Source organism: Phodopus roborovskii, unplaced genomic scaffold (assembly GCF_943737965.1).
Source record: "Phodopus roborovskii unplaced genomic scaffold, PHOROB, whole genome shotgun sequence".
In the NCBI taxonomy this organism is placed as follows: Eukaryota; Metazoa; Chordata; class Mammalia; order Rodentia; family Cricetidae; genus Phodopus; species Phodopus roborovskii.
The window spans coordinates 46,584,183-46,600,478 of record NW_026126418.1 but is presented as its reverse complement, the minus strand read 5'-3'; the positions used below and the strand labels follow the sequence as shown (position 1 = coordinate 46,600,478).

At 38.9% G+C, this 16,296-nt stretch overlaps 1 protein-coding gene across 2 annotated transcripts in view; it reads left to right on the top strand.

Moving 5' to 3' along the window:
* The window catches only part of Gpd2 (glycerol-3-phosphate dehydrogenase 2), a 128,928-nt gene extending 124,347 nt beyond the window's left edge, over positions 1-4,581 (top strand). For both annotated transcript variants that reach the window (XM_051184669.1, XM_051184670.1), the window contains exon 17: positions 1,286-4,581. In XM_051184669.1, the coding sequence (XP_051040626.1) occupies positions 1,286-1,411 (126 nt within the window). In that variant the 3' untranslated portion in view covers positions 1,412-4,581. The remainder of the gene's footprint in view (positions 1-1,285) is intronic.
* The last annotated feature ends 11,715 nt before the right edge of the window (positions 4,582-16,296 follow it).

Genomic DNA, 16,296 nt, shown 5'->3' with positions numbered 1-16,296 from the left:
AAAACAATAAATGTAAAGTTGTTCTGTCTTCTAAAGACAGAACAAGTCAGCATTCCTCCGGTAAAATATTTCTCAGATGTAAAATGTGTTTCTACATTTGACTGTTAGATGAAATATTGTCCTGTCCTGAATATTGACAGACTGGTTAAGGGTCTGCTTGTGGATATGGGTGTGCATTTGCAGTCATCAGAATGGGAGGGTCACTATGGAGACTGCCTGTTGCAGGATATTGTTTCTGGTCCATGTTTCATAATACTTGTGCATGTAGGAGTTGACCTCTCATAAGCAGTCACTTGTGAAGCAGCTTTTAATAGGGTTAGGATATTTAGATCCAGCCCCTGGGCAGATGCCCAGCACCCCCTGTGGGGCACAGTTTTCTAAATGTATCTCCATAGTCTCTAAAATATTTTAACTATTTTCATACATATCTTTTTAAATATAATAATTCTATTGTATATATATATATATATGAGAAATTAGATTAAGAAAAACAATACTTCCACATTGATGTGAATGAGGGGGCAAGCCTTCCACTGAGAATTTTCAGGTGTTTCCAGGCAGAAACTACATGCAGTCTTAGAACTAATTCTGATTTTATCCATTGGTTAAAAATGACTTAGCTAAAAATCTATGTGGTGGAGTACTTTCATTCTTAGGGCATATCTCTCAGTCCATTTTCAGTGACTCATAAATAAATTTGTTTAAAAAGACTAAGGAATTGAATTTAAAAGACTAGAAGTCCTCAAGTACAGTAACACTGAAAATTCATAATTAAATGCAGGAAGTCATGGTTTGTTTTTGTTCTATCCTTGAGATTCTTTTTTAGGATTTAAAAATAGAATCCAAGACCCAATATTTGATGTTAACTTTTTAAAAAATTACCCAGCTGGGCGGTGGTGGCTCACACCTTTAGTCCCAGCACTCAGGAGGCAGAGGCAGGCGGATCTCTGTGAATTCGAGACCAGCCTGGTTTCCAAGAGCCAGTTCCAGGACAGCCTCCAAAGCCACAGAGAAACCCTGTTTTGAAAAACCAAAAACATGTAAAATAAAATAAGTAAAAAAAGTGACCCAAATAGCACATTACGGACAAAGGTGTTCATTTGTCAGCAGAGTAAAACAGGTCTTCCCTCACCTCTTTTCAAAACGTTGAGCATGTGCTCTGCATCTGATGAAGAGCTTCATATTGCCTCTGCCTGGCACTGTGGAAATGAGTGCATACTAAGAGGGGAGTGGAGTAGGGTAAGCTGGCCTGCTTGCTGAGTGTCTTCCATATTTTCTTTTAAAGTTGATGAGTGCAATTCAGAAAGGAAGGGTGTCTGGAAGCCGGCTTGCCATCCTGATGAAAACTGCCGAAGAGAACTTGGACCGAAGAGTTCCAATTCCTGTGGATCGTAGTTGTGGAGGATTGTGAGTGTGACCAGTAAATCCACAAGCATAAGACAGCCAGCACCGTGTACCAGCAAATTGACTTCATTCACTCTAAAGTAGTGGCTATGGTAGTTCGTTTGGGAAAAAAAAAAAAAAAAGAAACAAAGAAAGAAAAAAAACCACTGGAAAACATTCCAAAACTTTTAAGATAATTGGCATATTTGCCAACTTAATTTGCCAGTTCTTTATTTGTACTTGCCATTCAGTCTAGCTTCTAAAAAGTGTTTTTCTCATTTTTAGTGCACATTGATTTAATGTTTTATATCCATTTTTTTTTTAACCTGTCAGACTTGACATTCTGCCTTTCCAGTCATCCATTCGAATCAGTTGTAGAGGCAGACCTGGCAAGATTGGAAAGAAGCTAGCAAACGTGGGCACCCAGAGCTCCAGAGCTCGAACTTGTAGACAGCATCATTTTTTCCTTCTTAGAAAAGTGTTTGACCTATTGACATGGTCAGGTTTTGGGAGACTTCCCAGCGCTTTCTTGCTACCTCCCCTTCCAAATAACACTGCACATTTTTTTTTTTTTTTTTTATTGTCTGGAATAACACTGGATAATCTGGAGAGGGAAGACAAAGTTTAGATCTGGTTGAGATTTGGTTACATTTCTAAAAGAAAAACTCTGAAAGCTTCCAGAATCACAGGAGTAAGATAAAGACAGCATTGACATTTGCCGGGAGGTACAGTGATAGTTGCTTCTCAACAGTTCATTTTTTTCCCCAGACACTGCTGGCTTTCTTTGACTATTATAGTTGCCAGAAAAATCCTTGCTTTTTTTACTTTAAAACCAGCATTTGAGTGGCAAGTTGGATATAATGGGATGAGACCAAATCTTTCCATCCCTTATGGGAGTAATGATAAAACACAATTTTCAATCCCACAAGTCCTGAATCTTGCAGCGTGTGGTGTTGTCAGGCCTGTTCTTGTTGGGGTGGGCAGTAGTGGTGGTATTTGCGAAGAGACAATAAAACAAAATTGGGCATGCTTTAGTTAACTTTAATTATAAAGCTAAAATGAGGCATACCACTTTAATATCCAAGGACAGTCTGCTTGCCAAAAGCCTTTCTCTTTGATTACTCAATGGGAAAATTTCATTCTACAAAAATAAAAAATACAATAAAATAATTCAGAGAAAGACCACACACACACACACACACACCCACCCACCAAAACTGAATATGCATTGAGCTCAACATACAATGCACTGACTACAGATGCCAGTTGGAAGATGCTTCTATTATATCCTGTTGGCATTATAATATTTATTAATTTTGCTTCCTTTTCTGAAGCTGTCAGTGATGGGTTTTCTGTGCATCATCGAAAAGGTAGCTCTTCATCCTTCTCTCCCAGCAGGCTTTGTGGCAGACTGTGTCCTAGCTTTGTCAACTGGTACCTAAAGCACCTTTGTACTACTGTTTCTGCTTATGCCAACACTATGGCTTTTTGCCTTATTCAGGACGGGTTATGAGTCTGAATATCATAGTGTAAACTGGGAAGTTCAGTTACCTAAGCTCGAACCCCCAAATGTGCAGAACCTTCAGGGAAAGACAGATCAACTCATTTTATTAAACAAAGTTTAGATACTTCCACTTCTTCAGGGTCACCTGACACACGGAAGTGATGTCACAATGGGTGTCACTGAAAATTTTTTTCCAAGTGTGAATAGCTTTTACACTGTTCTTTATTATTATTACCTTTAATAATAAATGACAGCACATGGCTTTGCAGTTGAGTGTTTTTCTAACATGACAATAAAATTCACTTTATACCTAGTGACAGTTAAGTCGTCGTCAGGAATGCTGTCCTTTAAGACATCCCAAATGATATATCACAACATTCTACATCTGTACTCCCCTCCTCTTTCTTTTTCTCTTTTTTCTTTCTAGTTAGATCAAGATAAAGATGGTTTGTATCCCCCTCCGGTTCTCCTTAGGGTAGGGACTGGGGTTAGAGTGTGACTCGCTCAGACCGATCTGTTTGGAAAGCAGGTTTTGTTTGTTCATGCTTTGCTATGAATGAAGTTCCTTTAAGGACAAAGAGAAGTGTGCTTTTCTTCATTTGAGCATATCTGCTTTGGCTTAAAAATCTGCTCGTTCTAAGACTCGCTCCTTCACCAATCCCACAGACTCCTTTCTGGAGTGAAATGCTTTCCCCAGCATTTTCATATGAGGTCCTCACTAAACCTAAACAGCCTGTTTTGTTTTTTGTTTTTTGTTTTTTTTTTTTTATTTGTTTTGTTTTGTTTTGAAATACAATTTAAGCGAAGGACAAAGGAAATAGGGGAGCAAGCCCCTTTAAAAGTCACTCAGAGAATAAAACATTTTTTCCTTTTCATATAACCTGGTATTTGTTGACTCTGTTCGGGTGTGGGAGTGAGTGTGCGGGGATTGCCTTTTATTATCAAGTGATTTATTTCAAGAGCCTCTGAGGGGATTCAGGTGAAGGAATCACATCTGTGCTGGAGGGCTGTATACTCCTTTAACTAGCCTCCGCCTCAGCCGTAATAACAGTGATAATGCTGGATTACTTGTTTAGCTAAGGTTGTCTGCCTCATATCCATCATGCTGCATATTCTTGTGTCCAATATGTTTATATTGAGTGGAACTTCAGATTTCTGCTATCAAGTGCATGCTTTGTATTCTGCCTTAGTTTGTGGCTTGATTTTTGTCTGTTTCAAAATGTGTACAGCAAAAATGTTCATTCTGATTTGAATGAACTGCAACATAGGGTTTGTCACTGATTGTTTTCCTTCCCCTCTTTCTTATGCATTTGTAAAAAGGTCTTTTGCATATGAATGTAATCACATATTGATGTCACTTTCACTGCTTTTTACTCTAGGGAGTTAAGAAGCCCTACTATGTTCTAAAAGGATATTGGGTCTTAGTTCCATACTTACTGCATGTTTTCACGCTGCCACACTTCCGTGTATTGTGTTTGGGTTATCGTTCTAGACTGCACTGTTAAATGCTCTGTTTGAGGCTGGGTTGTCATTTTTATAACTGTCTCGGTATTTTATCACCATTATTTATTACTTTTGATATACAGAATGAACCGCATGCATTTATAGAGCCATAAGAAGATGTATTTAATGTGCCTTGTTTTTAACTGAGTAAGAGCCAAAAGCATGAATCAATAAAGCTGATTAAAATGGCCTGTTTGCTGGCATTTCTGTGTTGCTTGTGGTTAGACAAATAACTTTAATTATTGTTGAAGTTTTTAAAAGTTTGAAAATATTTTCAGAAACTGTATTTTAAATGACTCACATTAATTCTTTTACACTGGAATTTTATAATTTTATCTCAAATGAAGTGTCTGTCTAGACAGATATTGTTTTATGAGGCTAACAAAATTAGATATTAGTTTGTTGCTTTTAATTTTACATGACCCTAGTCAACATTTATCCCATTACAACTCAATAGAATTCCTTTCCTCTTTCTTTTTTTTTTTTTTGTAGACCAGATCCTTTCAGCCTCCACGTTTCCAGGCATGCTGATGAATTTTATCATAACTAAAATCAATAGAAATGAATGGGAAAGATTACATAATCCATTTTGATCATCTTACATGTCAAGTTAGTGCAGGGTTGCCAAGCGTTGATAAATGCTCTGACAGAAAAAAAATGCTATATATTTTCATTGTCAGTAAGTCAGTAGAGCTGTTACCAGTTTAACACTGGCCCAATTTTATACTGCCCATGTTATTTTATAGGTTTTAATATGCACATGTGCGTTTGCCATTTGGGTGCTTAGAAGTGCTGCCTCCAGGTTGAGTATGCGCAGAGACTTTGTGGGTTTCTTGTAGTCCTTCAAAACTGTGTCCCAAGCGAAGGCTACCTCCCACACAGACTTGCAACAATAAGCCATTTGTTCAGCGTCTGGGAAAATGACATCACAGTTTAAAACATTTCCCATTGATCCAGCCCATGCAATTTGATAACACTTAAATAAAATTTGTCAAAATATTGCTCCTAGTTTTCAAAAAATATGTAAAATTGATGGTCACTTAAGAAAAGGAAGCATGATACTGGCCTCAATATTTTGTGATTTTTGTCAACAGCACATTGGCACTGGTGTCAGATCCCATCTGATGACATTTGACTTAGGAAGGAAAGAAGCAACAAGAGTTTTAAATTGATCTGGCACCCTCGTAATGAGACAAGTTCCGTATGGGAGGCAGAAATGATGAGCCTTTTATGCCTGTACTTTGTATTCTAGGTCTCTAATTAGCTACCTAACTTGTGAAATGCAGGCATAGAACATGATGTGTGTAAGACTCAGTGATGCCAGGGACATTCCCGAAGGACATCCCTATGCTGAGAGGTGCAGTGCAAAGTCAGCTGCTGTCCTTCCATCTCTAAATACCTGCTCAGGAACTGATGTGATCTAAGAAAAATACTGCATAGCAGAGTCATTAGGACCACCTGTGTTCTCTACATGAGGCATTGAATCATTTGCTTAGTATACATTACCACTAGAAGTGTTCACATTGTAGTTGCACAACCCAAGAGAGGGTTGTGCGATGCCTTCTTTAGGAAGGTACTGTATTGTATTTCAGTAGAATCAGGGAACATTTGAAATGCGTAGAATGTGCCTCGGATGTTAGGGTGTGGCTCATGGTCCAGCTGGTTTGTTCTACAATCTTCTGAGCCTTGCAGAACCACTGTCATGTGTCTTAAACAAGCCATGCCTGCACTCATCTTCCAGATAAATGGCTACTGTGGGGGCAATAGGCACCTTGCCTCTTCATCAACAGCTGTTAGCTTCCTTTCATTGTTAACGAAGAGTGGGAAAGTGGGAAATCATACACGCACACCTGCCTTTAGCCCTCACACTCATCATTCTTTGTTAGCTTTTAGCATATTCTATACAACCACATCTAATTTTTATTAGCCTTTTCTTTAACTCCAATTTAGACTTACTTGATTTTGTTTGTCTAAATAATCTAAACGTAATAAACTCAATTAACATAACACTATTCTTTCACCTGACCTCAGTGCCCTCTTTTAATAGAGGTCTTCTGCCCTTACTAGCCCCTTCCTCCAAGGGTTAGAGTAAACAGCCACTCCCCTTTATATGTTGCTTGTTAGGTTTTCTCACCATTGCTTCACTATCCTTTTTTTTTTTTTTGTTCCCATCATTAATTGATTTACAATTCATTTTTATGCATACGAGTTTTTCCTATCCAAGTTAAGAAGCTGTAAATCTTAGATCCATTGAAATGACAGTGAGAAATATTTCATTTTACCCCATGAATCATTTGCCATCCTTATTGCAGAAAAATGGCAAAATTATGGTGTACCATGTTTTCATAAATTACCCTTCCTCTCCCCCACCCTACTACTCTGGTTCATTTCATTATCTGTGTACGAGACTCAGAGTCAGACTGTAGACATGTGAGGTAAACATCTCTGGTCTTACAGCGGGCTAATCAAAATTTCATAACATTGCAAATTAATTTCTCTGCTACCGTGAAGAACTTAATTCATGTACAAAATATATCATCTATTTTATAAGTCAAAAAATAGCCTTGATATTAAAATATGCACTGTGATTGCTCGTATCAAAAAGCGAGATGGGTATTGAGTTCTTTAAATAATGTATATAATTTTCATTGGTTTCATATGTCAAAGTAGTCATTTATGTCCTGAGAGGTAGGTGCTTGGCCCTATGTGTTTGAACACTATTAAAAAATCATAGCTTCTTCCAAAAAGGCCAAATCTTGGGTTTGTATTTCACATATGACCTAGAGTGAAATAACTTTGGCAGGAATCCTCCCCTTGTCCCCAGCAAGAAGTATCCTTAAGAGTAAAGAGCCTGAAATTTCTAAAGATAATTTTGAAAAGCAATACATGACATCAACTACCAAATCATAGCGTTGCTGAGAGGATGGATTTGGCTCTTACTCTTAACTGCTGTGTCATGGTCAGGATTTTAAGGAGCCATGGTCAGTTCTTTGCAGACTCTGAAAAGTCAGGTTTATCCTGGTAAAGACGTGTGTCCTGGTGAGTTGTTGCTCTCTATCAAAATGGGCTATCTTTTCAATGGAGTTCCTCCAGCTTGATCCATATTGCAAGCAGCACTGAACCATTAAATAAAAACCAAGACAAAACACCTTTGAAAAGGGTTAATTAGCTTTAATACTGATTTATTCCATATAGGATGCTAATAGACCAGAACATTTACTTCTGTTTTGGATCATTAAAAATTGGCTCTAGTTCTTGAACAATTTGTTTCTAATAATTAAAAATTAGACCAACTACTCTAGTAGTGGTCATATAACCTACTCGCCATGATGTACTTTTTATGAAAACAAAAACCTGACTCTACTATTTCCCAATTCCTTGCAATCTCAATGACAAAAGCAGTGCACAAAATACTGAGAAGGCCATTGAGCTCAAGTCTGGAGCATTTCTCCTTCAGTCCTAAAGGACTGTGAGGTGAGGTATGTGCATGTTGGCAGAGTAGGGGGTGAGGGGATGGGGGTGGGGGGCATTAATGTATGCACTGAGATCAAGAAAGTGAAACTGCTGTGTGCTATTGGCTGGTGTTCCATTTCCATAATAGTTGGTGCATCCCCTTCTCAAGGACTTAGCTTTCGCCATTCACTGCTCTAGGTTTGGAAATGTGACTGCATTGGAAAAGTTTCCAGTGTCTGTCTGCAAGGGAGGTCTCCCTTGCTGGGTCGAGTTTTTGTTCTTATGCTGCCCTCTAATGGATACCAAATTATTTCATTAGACCCAGAACAAAAGTAAATTTTCAGCTTTTCAGGGCTCCCGTGCCAGCCCATCAGTCTTGGAAATGGTGATGTGACCTGCTTGCCCTTTGCACGTGTTCAGGTGTAGGAGACATTTGTGTTAATTGTATTCTGCTGCCCTGGCCAAAGTTGCACTCCTGTTCTGGACAGTGAAGAGACAGCAAATGCTAATTTGTGCTCTGTGGAACTTTCCATTTTTTTTTTTTTTCCCTTCCTTGCCAGCAATTGTAAAGAATTGATGTTCTAAGGTACTTAAAAATGAGGACTAAAAACAGTGTAAGTGCTGTATTAAGATGATATGCTGTATGTTTTATCAGCCACTGGCACCTAGTTCAAAAGACAAAAAAAAATTAGCAGCACTGGTTTGGGAATAGGCCTGCGCACGAGGTGGCCATCCAGTCCATACGTGAAGAGTATCAGTGCTTCTCACATGCTGCTTTCTGACACCCATTGCTAGGGCTGAAAACTATCTCTATTGTCCAGTTTGATTGCTTGAATCAAACTGATTTACAGCAAATCCATCTGAGCTTTGATAAATCTATTACAGTTTCATTTCACTGATTTCATTAACGTGAATAAAACCAGCCACGCTTTCTGCATAACTGCCTTTTAATGGCTTGGCCCTGTCACCTGCCTGAATATTAATCCCCCTGACTTATTGCTCCACAGAGGGAATGAGTAATGGGTATTTGAATGTGATCAGCACAGTACAATGCAATTAAGGAAGCAGTACTGTTCTGTGCCTTTAATCCTGAACTAATTTGAATTGCAGTTTGATAGCACAGTGAATCCTGCATAATTATGTAGGGTGCATATTAAACTCTGTGACAAACCGGAGAAGCTTTTAACCATCACAGCTATGGTAGACAAGTGAAGGCTAAGAGTCAGAGAGCCCACTATTGGACCAAGAGCTCAATTAATAGGAAACCCTCAGCAGGGGTGGCTTGGCCATGAAACATATCTTGGAACAAAAATGTGAAATGTTGACTTGCTCCCAGTCAATTTTAATTTACGTACATTGGAGTTTCCAGAGTTCCTTTTGAGTTTGCAAGGAAGGAAGGGTAGAGAACTGTCCCTTAGCAAAACTTTATATTGTCTCAATTCCTTTAGCAGTTAAAACTAGCAGCTGTCACAGTTCACAGCTAGGGAAAAACCACATGTATATACCCACATACACACACAATTATAGCTGTCTAGAACCCCTCCACACTTAATATATCCTCATTTCCCAGAAATTTGGATGGCATTTCATGGAGTCAGGCTTCCTGATACCATGTGGATGCTTTTATTACTCTATATTAAGCCTAAGGAAAATAAAACAAGCATTCTCTTTATTTTGGATCTTTTGTTACTATATTGGTAATTTGGATTATTGCTTAGGATTTTTTTTTATCTTAAAACAGACCAAAATATGATGACTCTAGGCTGTTGTAAAAAATGACAGATCAGGAATAAAGAGCTTCACTCTATACTATGATCTTTCTTGCTATTATTAGTTTTATATCTGAGCAAAAATGAAAAGTGAGATATATTCACTCATGTCTTGGGTTGGTCCTGCAGTAGGAAATAATCATAAAAGGTCAGAAATGACTAATTTGCTGCAGTTAGGGCATTTAAGGTAAACAATAGCATATTTTTCATGCACATTATTACCCAAATAAGAATGACATTTTGATTCTATTTAACTATTTTTATGGAGCATTGTAATGTCACTTTGCTACAGTTGCCCTGATGCTTAAGTGCTTTGTGGATGACTCAGAAGATACTAAACATGGACATGGCTTGTTCTTAAATAGTAAGAGAGAGAAGTGTTCTATTCAGAAGGAAAGCAACCAGAGAAACCTTAGCTGCTTTTATCATACTCCACCTTGCTTTCAAATGGAGACTTTTTCTGTTGCCTGTTGACTAAGTTCATAATACAGGAGTTGAGACCTGAACTTACTGAAGCTTTCAGAAACTTGGGTGGGTTGAGACAATGTATGATTAAGTACCTATGGAAATAAACACATATAAACACAGACACATATGTCTTTTTTTTTTCCCCTGTACTTTGCAGTTGGGAATGTGGCTCTAATCCAACAAATTGTTATTCAAATACACTAACTGTAAAATGCACCAAGGAAAATGGAGGAGAGGGAGGGTGTGACTTCCCTAAGGGTGTACACTAATATTAGCAGGATTACAGACCTTGAATTTTTTTTCAGTCTAATTGAATCCAATAGAATTACTGTAGGTTCTTAAGAGTCACCATATCCTGCTGGGTTCTCTCATCTAAATATTGCTAGTTAACCTTGTTTTTCAAAAATACATTGGAAAAATCTAAATGGTGCCTCTTTCCATAATCAGTTTACATTATGTTTCACACTAACTGTTGATTACATTTCCCAGAGAGGGATTGCCTTCTCTATGCCACCTGAAATGACTTTTTTTATTTCTTTCTGTCAGTGGTAATGGACTGCCTTAAATAAAATAGTTTTGGTTTGCAGAGGGGGAGGTGTCTCAAAACATTTAAATCGTCAGTGAAAATAGGTGAGTATTAAGGACATTGAAAAAAATCACCTTAGAATTAATATTGAGGTACCCGCTGGTAGACTGTTGTTTATAAATCAAGGCACATAATTGAATACATGTGTAGATAAATACATATACATTTATATGTATAACTTCAGAAAAATGGGACATTTGAAAGACTGAAATATGCAGTATACATTTGATTATTGAAAGTCCTGGAATAAAAAAAGATACAAATATGTTTCATATGTTTTTAGGAATTCACTGCTTGATTTATAAGATACCAACAGATTACAAGAGGAAAAATATTTTCTGATTTTATGTTGTTTCATAAAAAGTTCTCAGAATCGCATTTGTGTTAAATTGGGAGTTTGTTGTGCTGTCGGGCATGTCAAAAATGTCATAGCAATCTTTGCTGATGTCATTCAGGTCTTTTTTTTTTTTTTCTTATTTTCTTTTTGGTATCAATTATGGCTTCCTCCTCATGGAATTCCAGGTATTTTTTTTTTAATGAATCTAAGCTGTATGAAAATAAGATCTCTTCCCATACTCTTACTGCCACCTGCCTCCCCCACTCTCGTTATTGTTGTTGTTGCTTCGTCTTCAAACAATTTTAGGCAGCAAGAGTAGTGTGTTACTTGGGCTAAGGCTGGGCTGTTAGCTAAATTAAGCCATTGTGACTCAAAATCCTCCTTTAATAAGGTTCATGCTGTCTACAACTTCATCATTTTCTGCTGAATGATAATTACTTTATTCAATCATGTTCAAGGTTTTAGTGAAAGCTAGCATTGATTGATTAACTTCAATTACCATGCTTACATTTGCATAGATAAAAACTGCTTTTCAATTTGTGAGTGGCACGCCAGTGGAAACCCTGCGCTGATATTTGCATTTCAATGTGAACGGTGAAGAATAAAGGTGGGAGAGGGGGTCTGATCAGTGCTAAGCCCTTTCCGCTTCGGTGCTGAAGCCTTTCTCCATAAACACTCTTGTTACGGTGTTAGTTTGTTCAAACCACTTCGAAGTAGCTGATGGAGGCTCCTGTTTACAAGCTTCCCTGACAATTGAGCAGTATGGATTAGGGGGAAAGGATTCCCGCAGTAGCTTGCAGGCCAGCCGCCAAGCTAAAGAAATCTTCCCGCAGCCCATAGCCATAGCTCTCAAATGCCAGTGGTGTGTATAATGACTGGCCCAGCCTGGTCTGGCCTTAAAGTGGCTGCCACTTTTCTCGTTGATCAGTCTGCTGGCTAGGACAGTGCTGAGGTGTCACCAGCTCCTTTTAGGTTCCAACCCAAGCAGAGTGCCAAAGTATTATGAAAGTCACCCCCCTCCCCCAATTAAGTGGTAACAAAAGCTCACACTTGACTCATCAGACTTGTCCAGTTAGCTGTTGAATAGGCAGACTTTTAGCATGTGTCTAACACAAGCCTACCCCATTTCCCTTACCTGACAGGCTTCAGAAATGCAACGATTTGATGAGGGATTAATACCTTTTCTGCATATTCCAGTTTATCAGGATCAAATTGTTTTTTAATCAACCCTGGAAATTTCTGTGTCTAGAAAACTACAACAGTACCTAACCAGAGAGCAATTTCTCCAATTTACTCAAGACTATATCTTCTTTTTCCAAGCTGGACAGCTGGGTGGAAGACCTGGCCAGTAAAAAACTCACTCCCTTCTTTCAATACTTAGAGTCAACAGTTCTGTTTGAATGGTCTATGTTAGAAGACTCTAACTACAGCTTCCAAAAATGTTTTCACTTAGGAATCAGATAGGGCTGCTTAGACCAGTGGCTCTAAGCTTCTCATCTTTAAGAAGTAGATAAAGCTGTTGAAAATACTTCATTCAGCTGAACTGTATGCATGGGCCCCAGACTTTTGTTGAGGAAATTCTATTTCACACAGGTACTTCCACAAGTAAAACATTCACATCAGGACTCGGGAAGACGGCTTTGTGGTTAAAGAGCATTGGCTGCTCTTGGAGAAAACTCAGGTTTGGTTCCCAGCACCCACATGGTACAGTCCCAGAGTTCAAACACCCTCTTCTGGCCTTTGTGGGTCCTATATGCATGTGGTATGCATACATACATTCAAGCAAAACACAAGTGTGTATACAAGTTTAAAAGACACCAATGCATGCATTGTTTCTATAACAAAGATCCAAATATTTGGACCAAATTACATGTAATTTTGTAAAGATTTCTTCTTTGTTGGTCTAGAGAAATGACTCGGCTGTTCAGATCATTGGTTGTGCTCTTCCAGAGGACCTGGGTTATAGTCTCAGCATCCATGTGGTGGCTCACAACTGTCAGTCCAAGGGGTATGATACCTTCTTCTGGCCTCTGTGGGCACCGGGCATGGATATGAACATTGAGGCAAGAACACTCATATACCAAAAAAAAAAAAATATTCTTTGTCAAATAAGAAAAAATTCTTGGTACTTCACAAAATTTGTAAAGGATACTTATAAGGGGAGTATTATCTTTTCCCTAAATCTTACTTGCTGCGTTTTAGTCCAGCTGAAATTGTATGGTAAGTAGTTTTTAATGAAGTTAGGATATGCTTTACAATACTGTGCCATGCTCCTACTTCAAGCTCAAAGGACTAAGAAGTGTCCCTGTATGCTGCATGTGGGAAGAGTGGGCCTGTCCATAGGAGCTCCTAGTCTCAACCTGAAGTTGAGCACTGGAAGGCCATTGAATCGGTAAGTTCAATCAGCAAGAGGGGTGTGTGCGTGTGTGTCCATACATACGCGTGAGTATTTGTGTATTTTTTAAGGTAGAGTTTGTGTTGCTCTGCCTGGCCTTGAATTCAGAGATACTCCTACCTCTGCCTGGTCTCAATAAATTTTTTGAAATAAAAAAAAATCTTATTAAAGTTCTTTAGAATTAAAGGACAATTAGAGGTTAAGAATGTAGCATTTGGACAAGAGTTTGTGACTGAGGATTTTGTATTTAAACTGAAGTTGCTTTGTCCTGTTTCTTGGTGACCAAAGGTAGAAATGGCAATAGATGAATAAAATACTGAAAAAAAAACTATGTTAAGAAAAAAAGTCAAAATTATTAAATATAATGAATGGCAAAGATGGCCTATCAATTTAAACAGTTTGGTCTGAAACACCCACCAAAATGTATAGAAGTTTCTTTGTAGTTAGCATTATAGCTAGCATGTTAAAGAATGTTATTTTGAAAAGTTAATTTTAGTTAGATTGGATAATTAGGTGTAGAAAATGAAGCAGCCTTGGAAGCTAGTGACTTGTTTTGTCGAATTGGCACATGCTATATCCTGGCACAATAGACGGCAAGACAATTCCTGTAAGGATTGAAATGGTTTATATGAGTCAGTAGTGACAGTTTTTAAAAGCTTAAAACTCCCACCTTAGTGGATGGTGTGAGTAAATCATAGTTGCCCAGTCCCTGTGAGCTAAAAACTGGATTGTGAAGATGGCTTTGAGGAGATAGTGTCCGAATGAAGTGAGTAAGCTATGATAGGCTGAGTTCTTTCCATCAGAAGACAGGATTAGATAATTTATCTCCTAAGCATTTGTAAATTTCCAGACACTACCACACATATTTATTTGTGTGTAAGGGATGAGAGCACGCCGCAGTTCACCTGTGGTGGTCTGAGGACAACTTGTGGCAATCAGTTCTCTTTATCTACCATGTGGGCTCTGGAGTCAAACCCAGGCTGGCAAGATTGACCATAACACCTGTGCCTTCTGAGCCATCATTGCCATTTTCCATGAATTTTCAATCTCCCAACATTTCATAGTTCTCTCCCAGGGGAATATGTGTGTCTGTCTGACCTACCTGTGTGATGTTCTTCACCTTTCACCCCTAGTCCTTTGTTAGTGCCACTGGGACTCTAATTCTGGTCTCCTAAATACTCATAGTGGCCCAAGAAGCTGAATTTCAGTTACCTATAAACCCATTATCTGAATTTTCCCAGCTCTTTGGAGCTTTGGGCCTCAGAGTCACTGAACTCTCTTACTCAGTTGCCCAGATTCATGGCTTCATCATCCACCAAGTGTGTTCTCTCATTGTTTCTGTTTTCTACCATCAGTATTTTTCTTTTCTGAAAGTCATTTCTCTTTATCTGGGGTATGTATTTGTGCACAACAGTATTTATTTCTATACTGCACTACATTTATTTTCTTTGAAGCTAGCAAGTCAGTGTGCAGCCTAAAAATGTCCTGATGCTCAAGATTCTCCTGCCTCTGCCTACCGAGTGTATTAAAGCCCAGCCATCACAATCCCCATTGCTTTACCTAACCAACATGCCCAAAAGATATCAGAACACCCTAGCCCATTCTAACACAGACCTCCCTTTTCCCTCCTCTTAAACATGACACCTGCAATTCTGTCTGCGTCAGAAAGCAACCACTTTAACTTTTCTTTCCTTGCTTCCTAAAGGGTCTCTGTGAAAACAGGTGTTTGGGTGTTGTTGGGAAATTTAAGTACTTGTCCCTTATAGCTTTCTTCTCCCCACATAGTTGTAGAACTTCCTGGTGTGCAGTACCTGTGCCTTGACCCCCGGTGTGGGTGGTGCATGACTTCCTCCTGTGCTTAGCCCACCTGCTGGCTTGGGTATATAAGCCCATTACTCTCTGTAAGAAATGGCAGCAGCTTCTTCATCACTTCTCGTGGTGGACTGTTAAGTGTTTCAATCCTGACACCCTCTGCCAAGCTTGGTACTCTGGCCACGCAGGCACGTGGCAGGTGTGGTTTGTGTCTAATCTGGGGTCAAGGAGGGATTCCTGTCTGTGCTGAGTGTGGTGGGGTGGTGGGGAGTATCTCCTTAAGCAATGTCACAAGTTTTTTTGTTTTGATTTAAAGTTTTTTGAAATCAGTTGTTCCAATTTTCTTCCCACTGCTTTAGTGTTATATGATTAGTTGACTGAAACACTGCACTTAGAGACAGATTTTTAGTGCCCCTAGAGAAACTTCTCAGAAATCCACAACATCAAAAGCTTTAAAAAATCTGGACAATACCTTTCAACAGAAATAGCATCTTTAAATACATGGATGAATGAACTGTAACTTGAAATCACCTAGCAAAATGCCTCTGAACTTGGTGTCCAGTAAGTTGGAAACTGCATAAAGATGTTTAATATCCACACTTAGTCGAAGTCAACGAGAGAAACAAAGACTGAAACACCTTAGATCAGGCTTCAGATAGGAGTGTTAAAAATTAACTCCAAGCCAGGTATGACAGCCCCTGGTTGCTGAGGCTAGAGGACTGTCATGCATTCAAGGCCAAGTTTTAGGAGAACAGCCAGTGACTCCCTAGGTTCCCTGACTCTCAGACTGATTTCCTTATTTCTCCTTTTTCAGGCCAGCTTTTGCAAGCATTGAAGTTGGAGGGATAGTCAGTGTCTCAGAAGTAAGGAAAGAGGCTTGGAGGGACAGTTCAGAGGTGGCTTGCTTCCTGCACAATCCTGCCCACCAAGGATTAAGCTTTCTTGTTTGGCATTGGTCTCTTATCCTTTCCCCATACAATTGTGAGAGTGTCAAAAAGTAAAAATTATAGTTCCCTAGTACTTGTTAGCTCTGTTGGGTCATAAAGATGAGCAGTGGGGGCAGGTCATTTGCCATTTGCTTCTCAG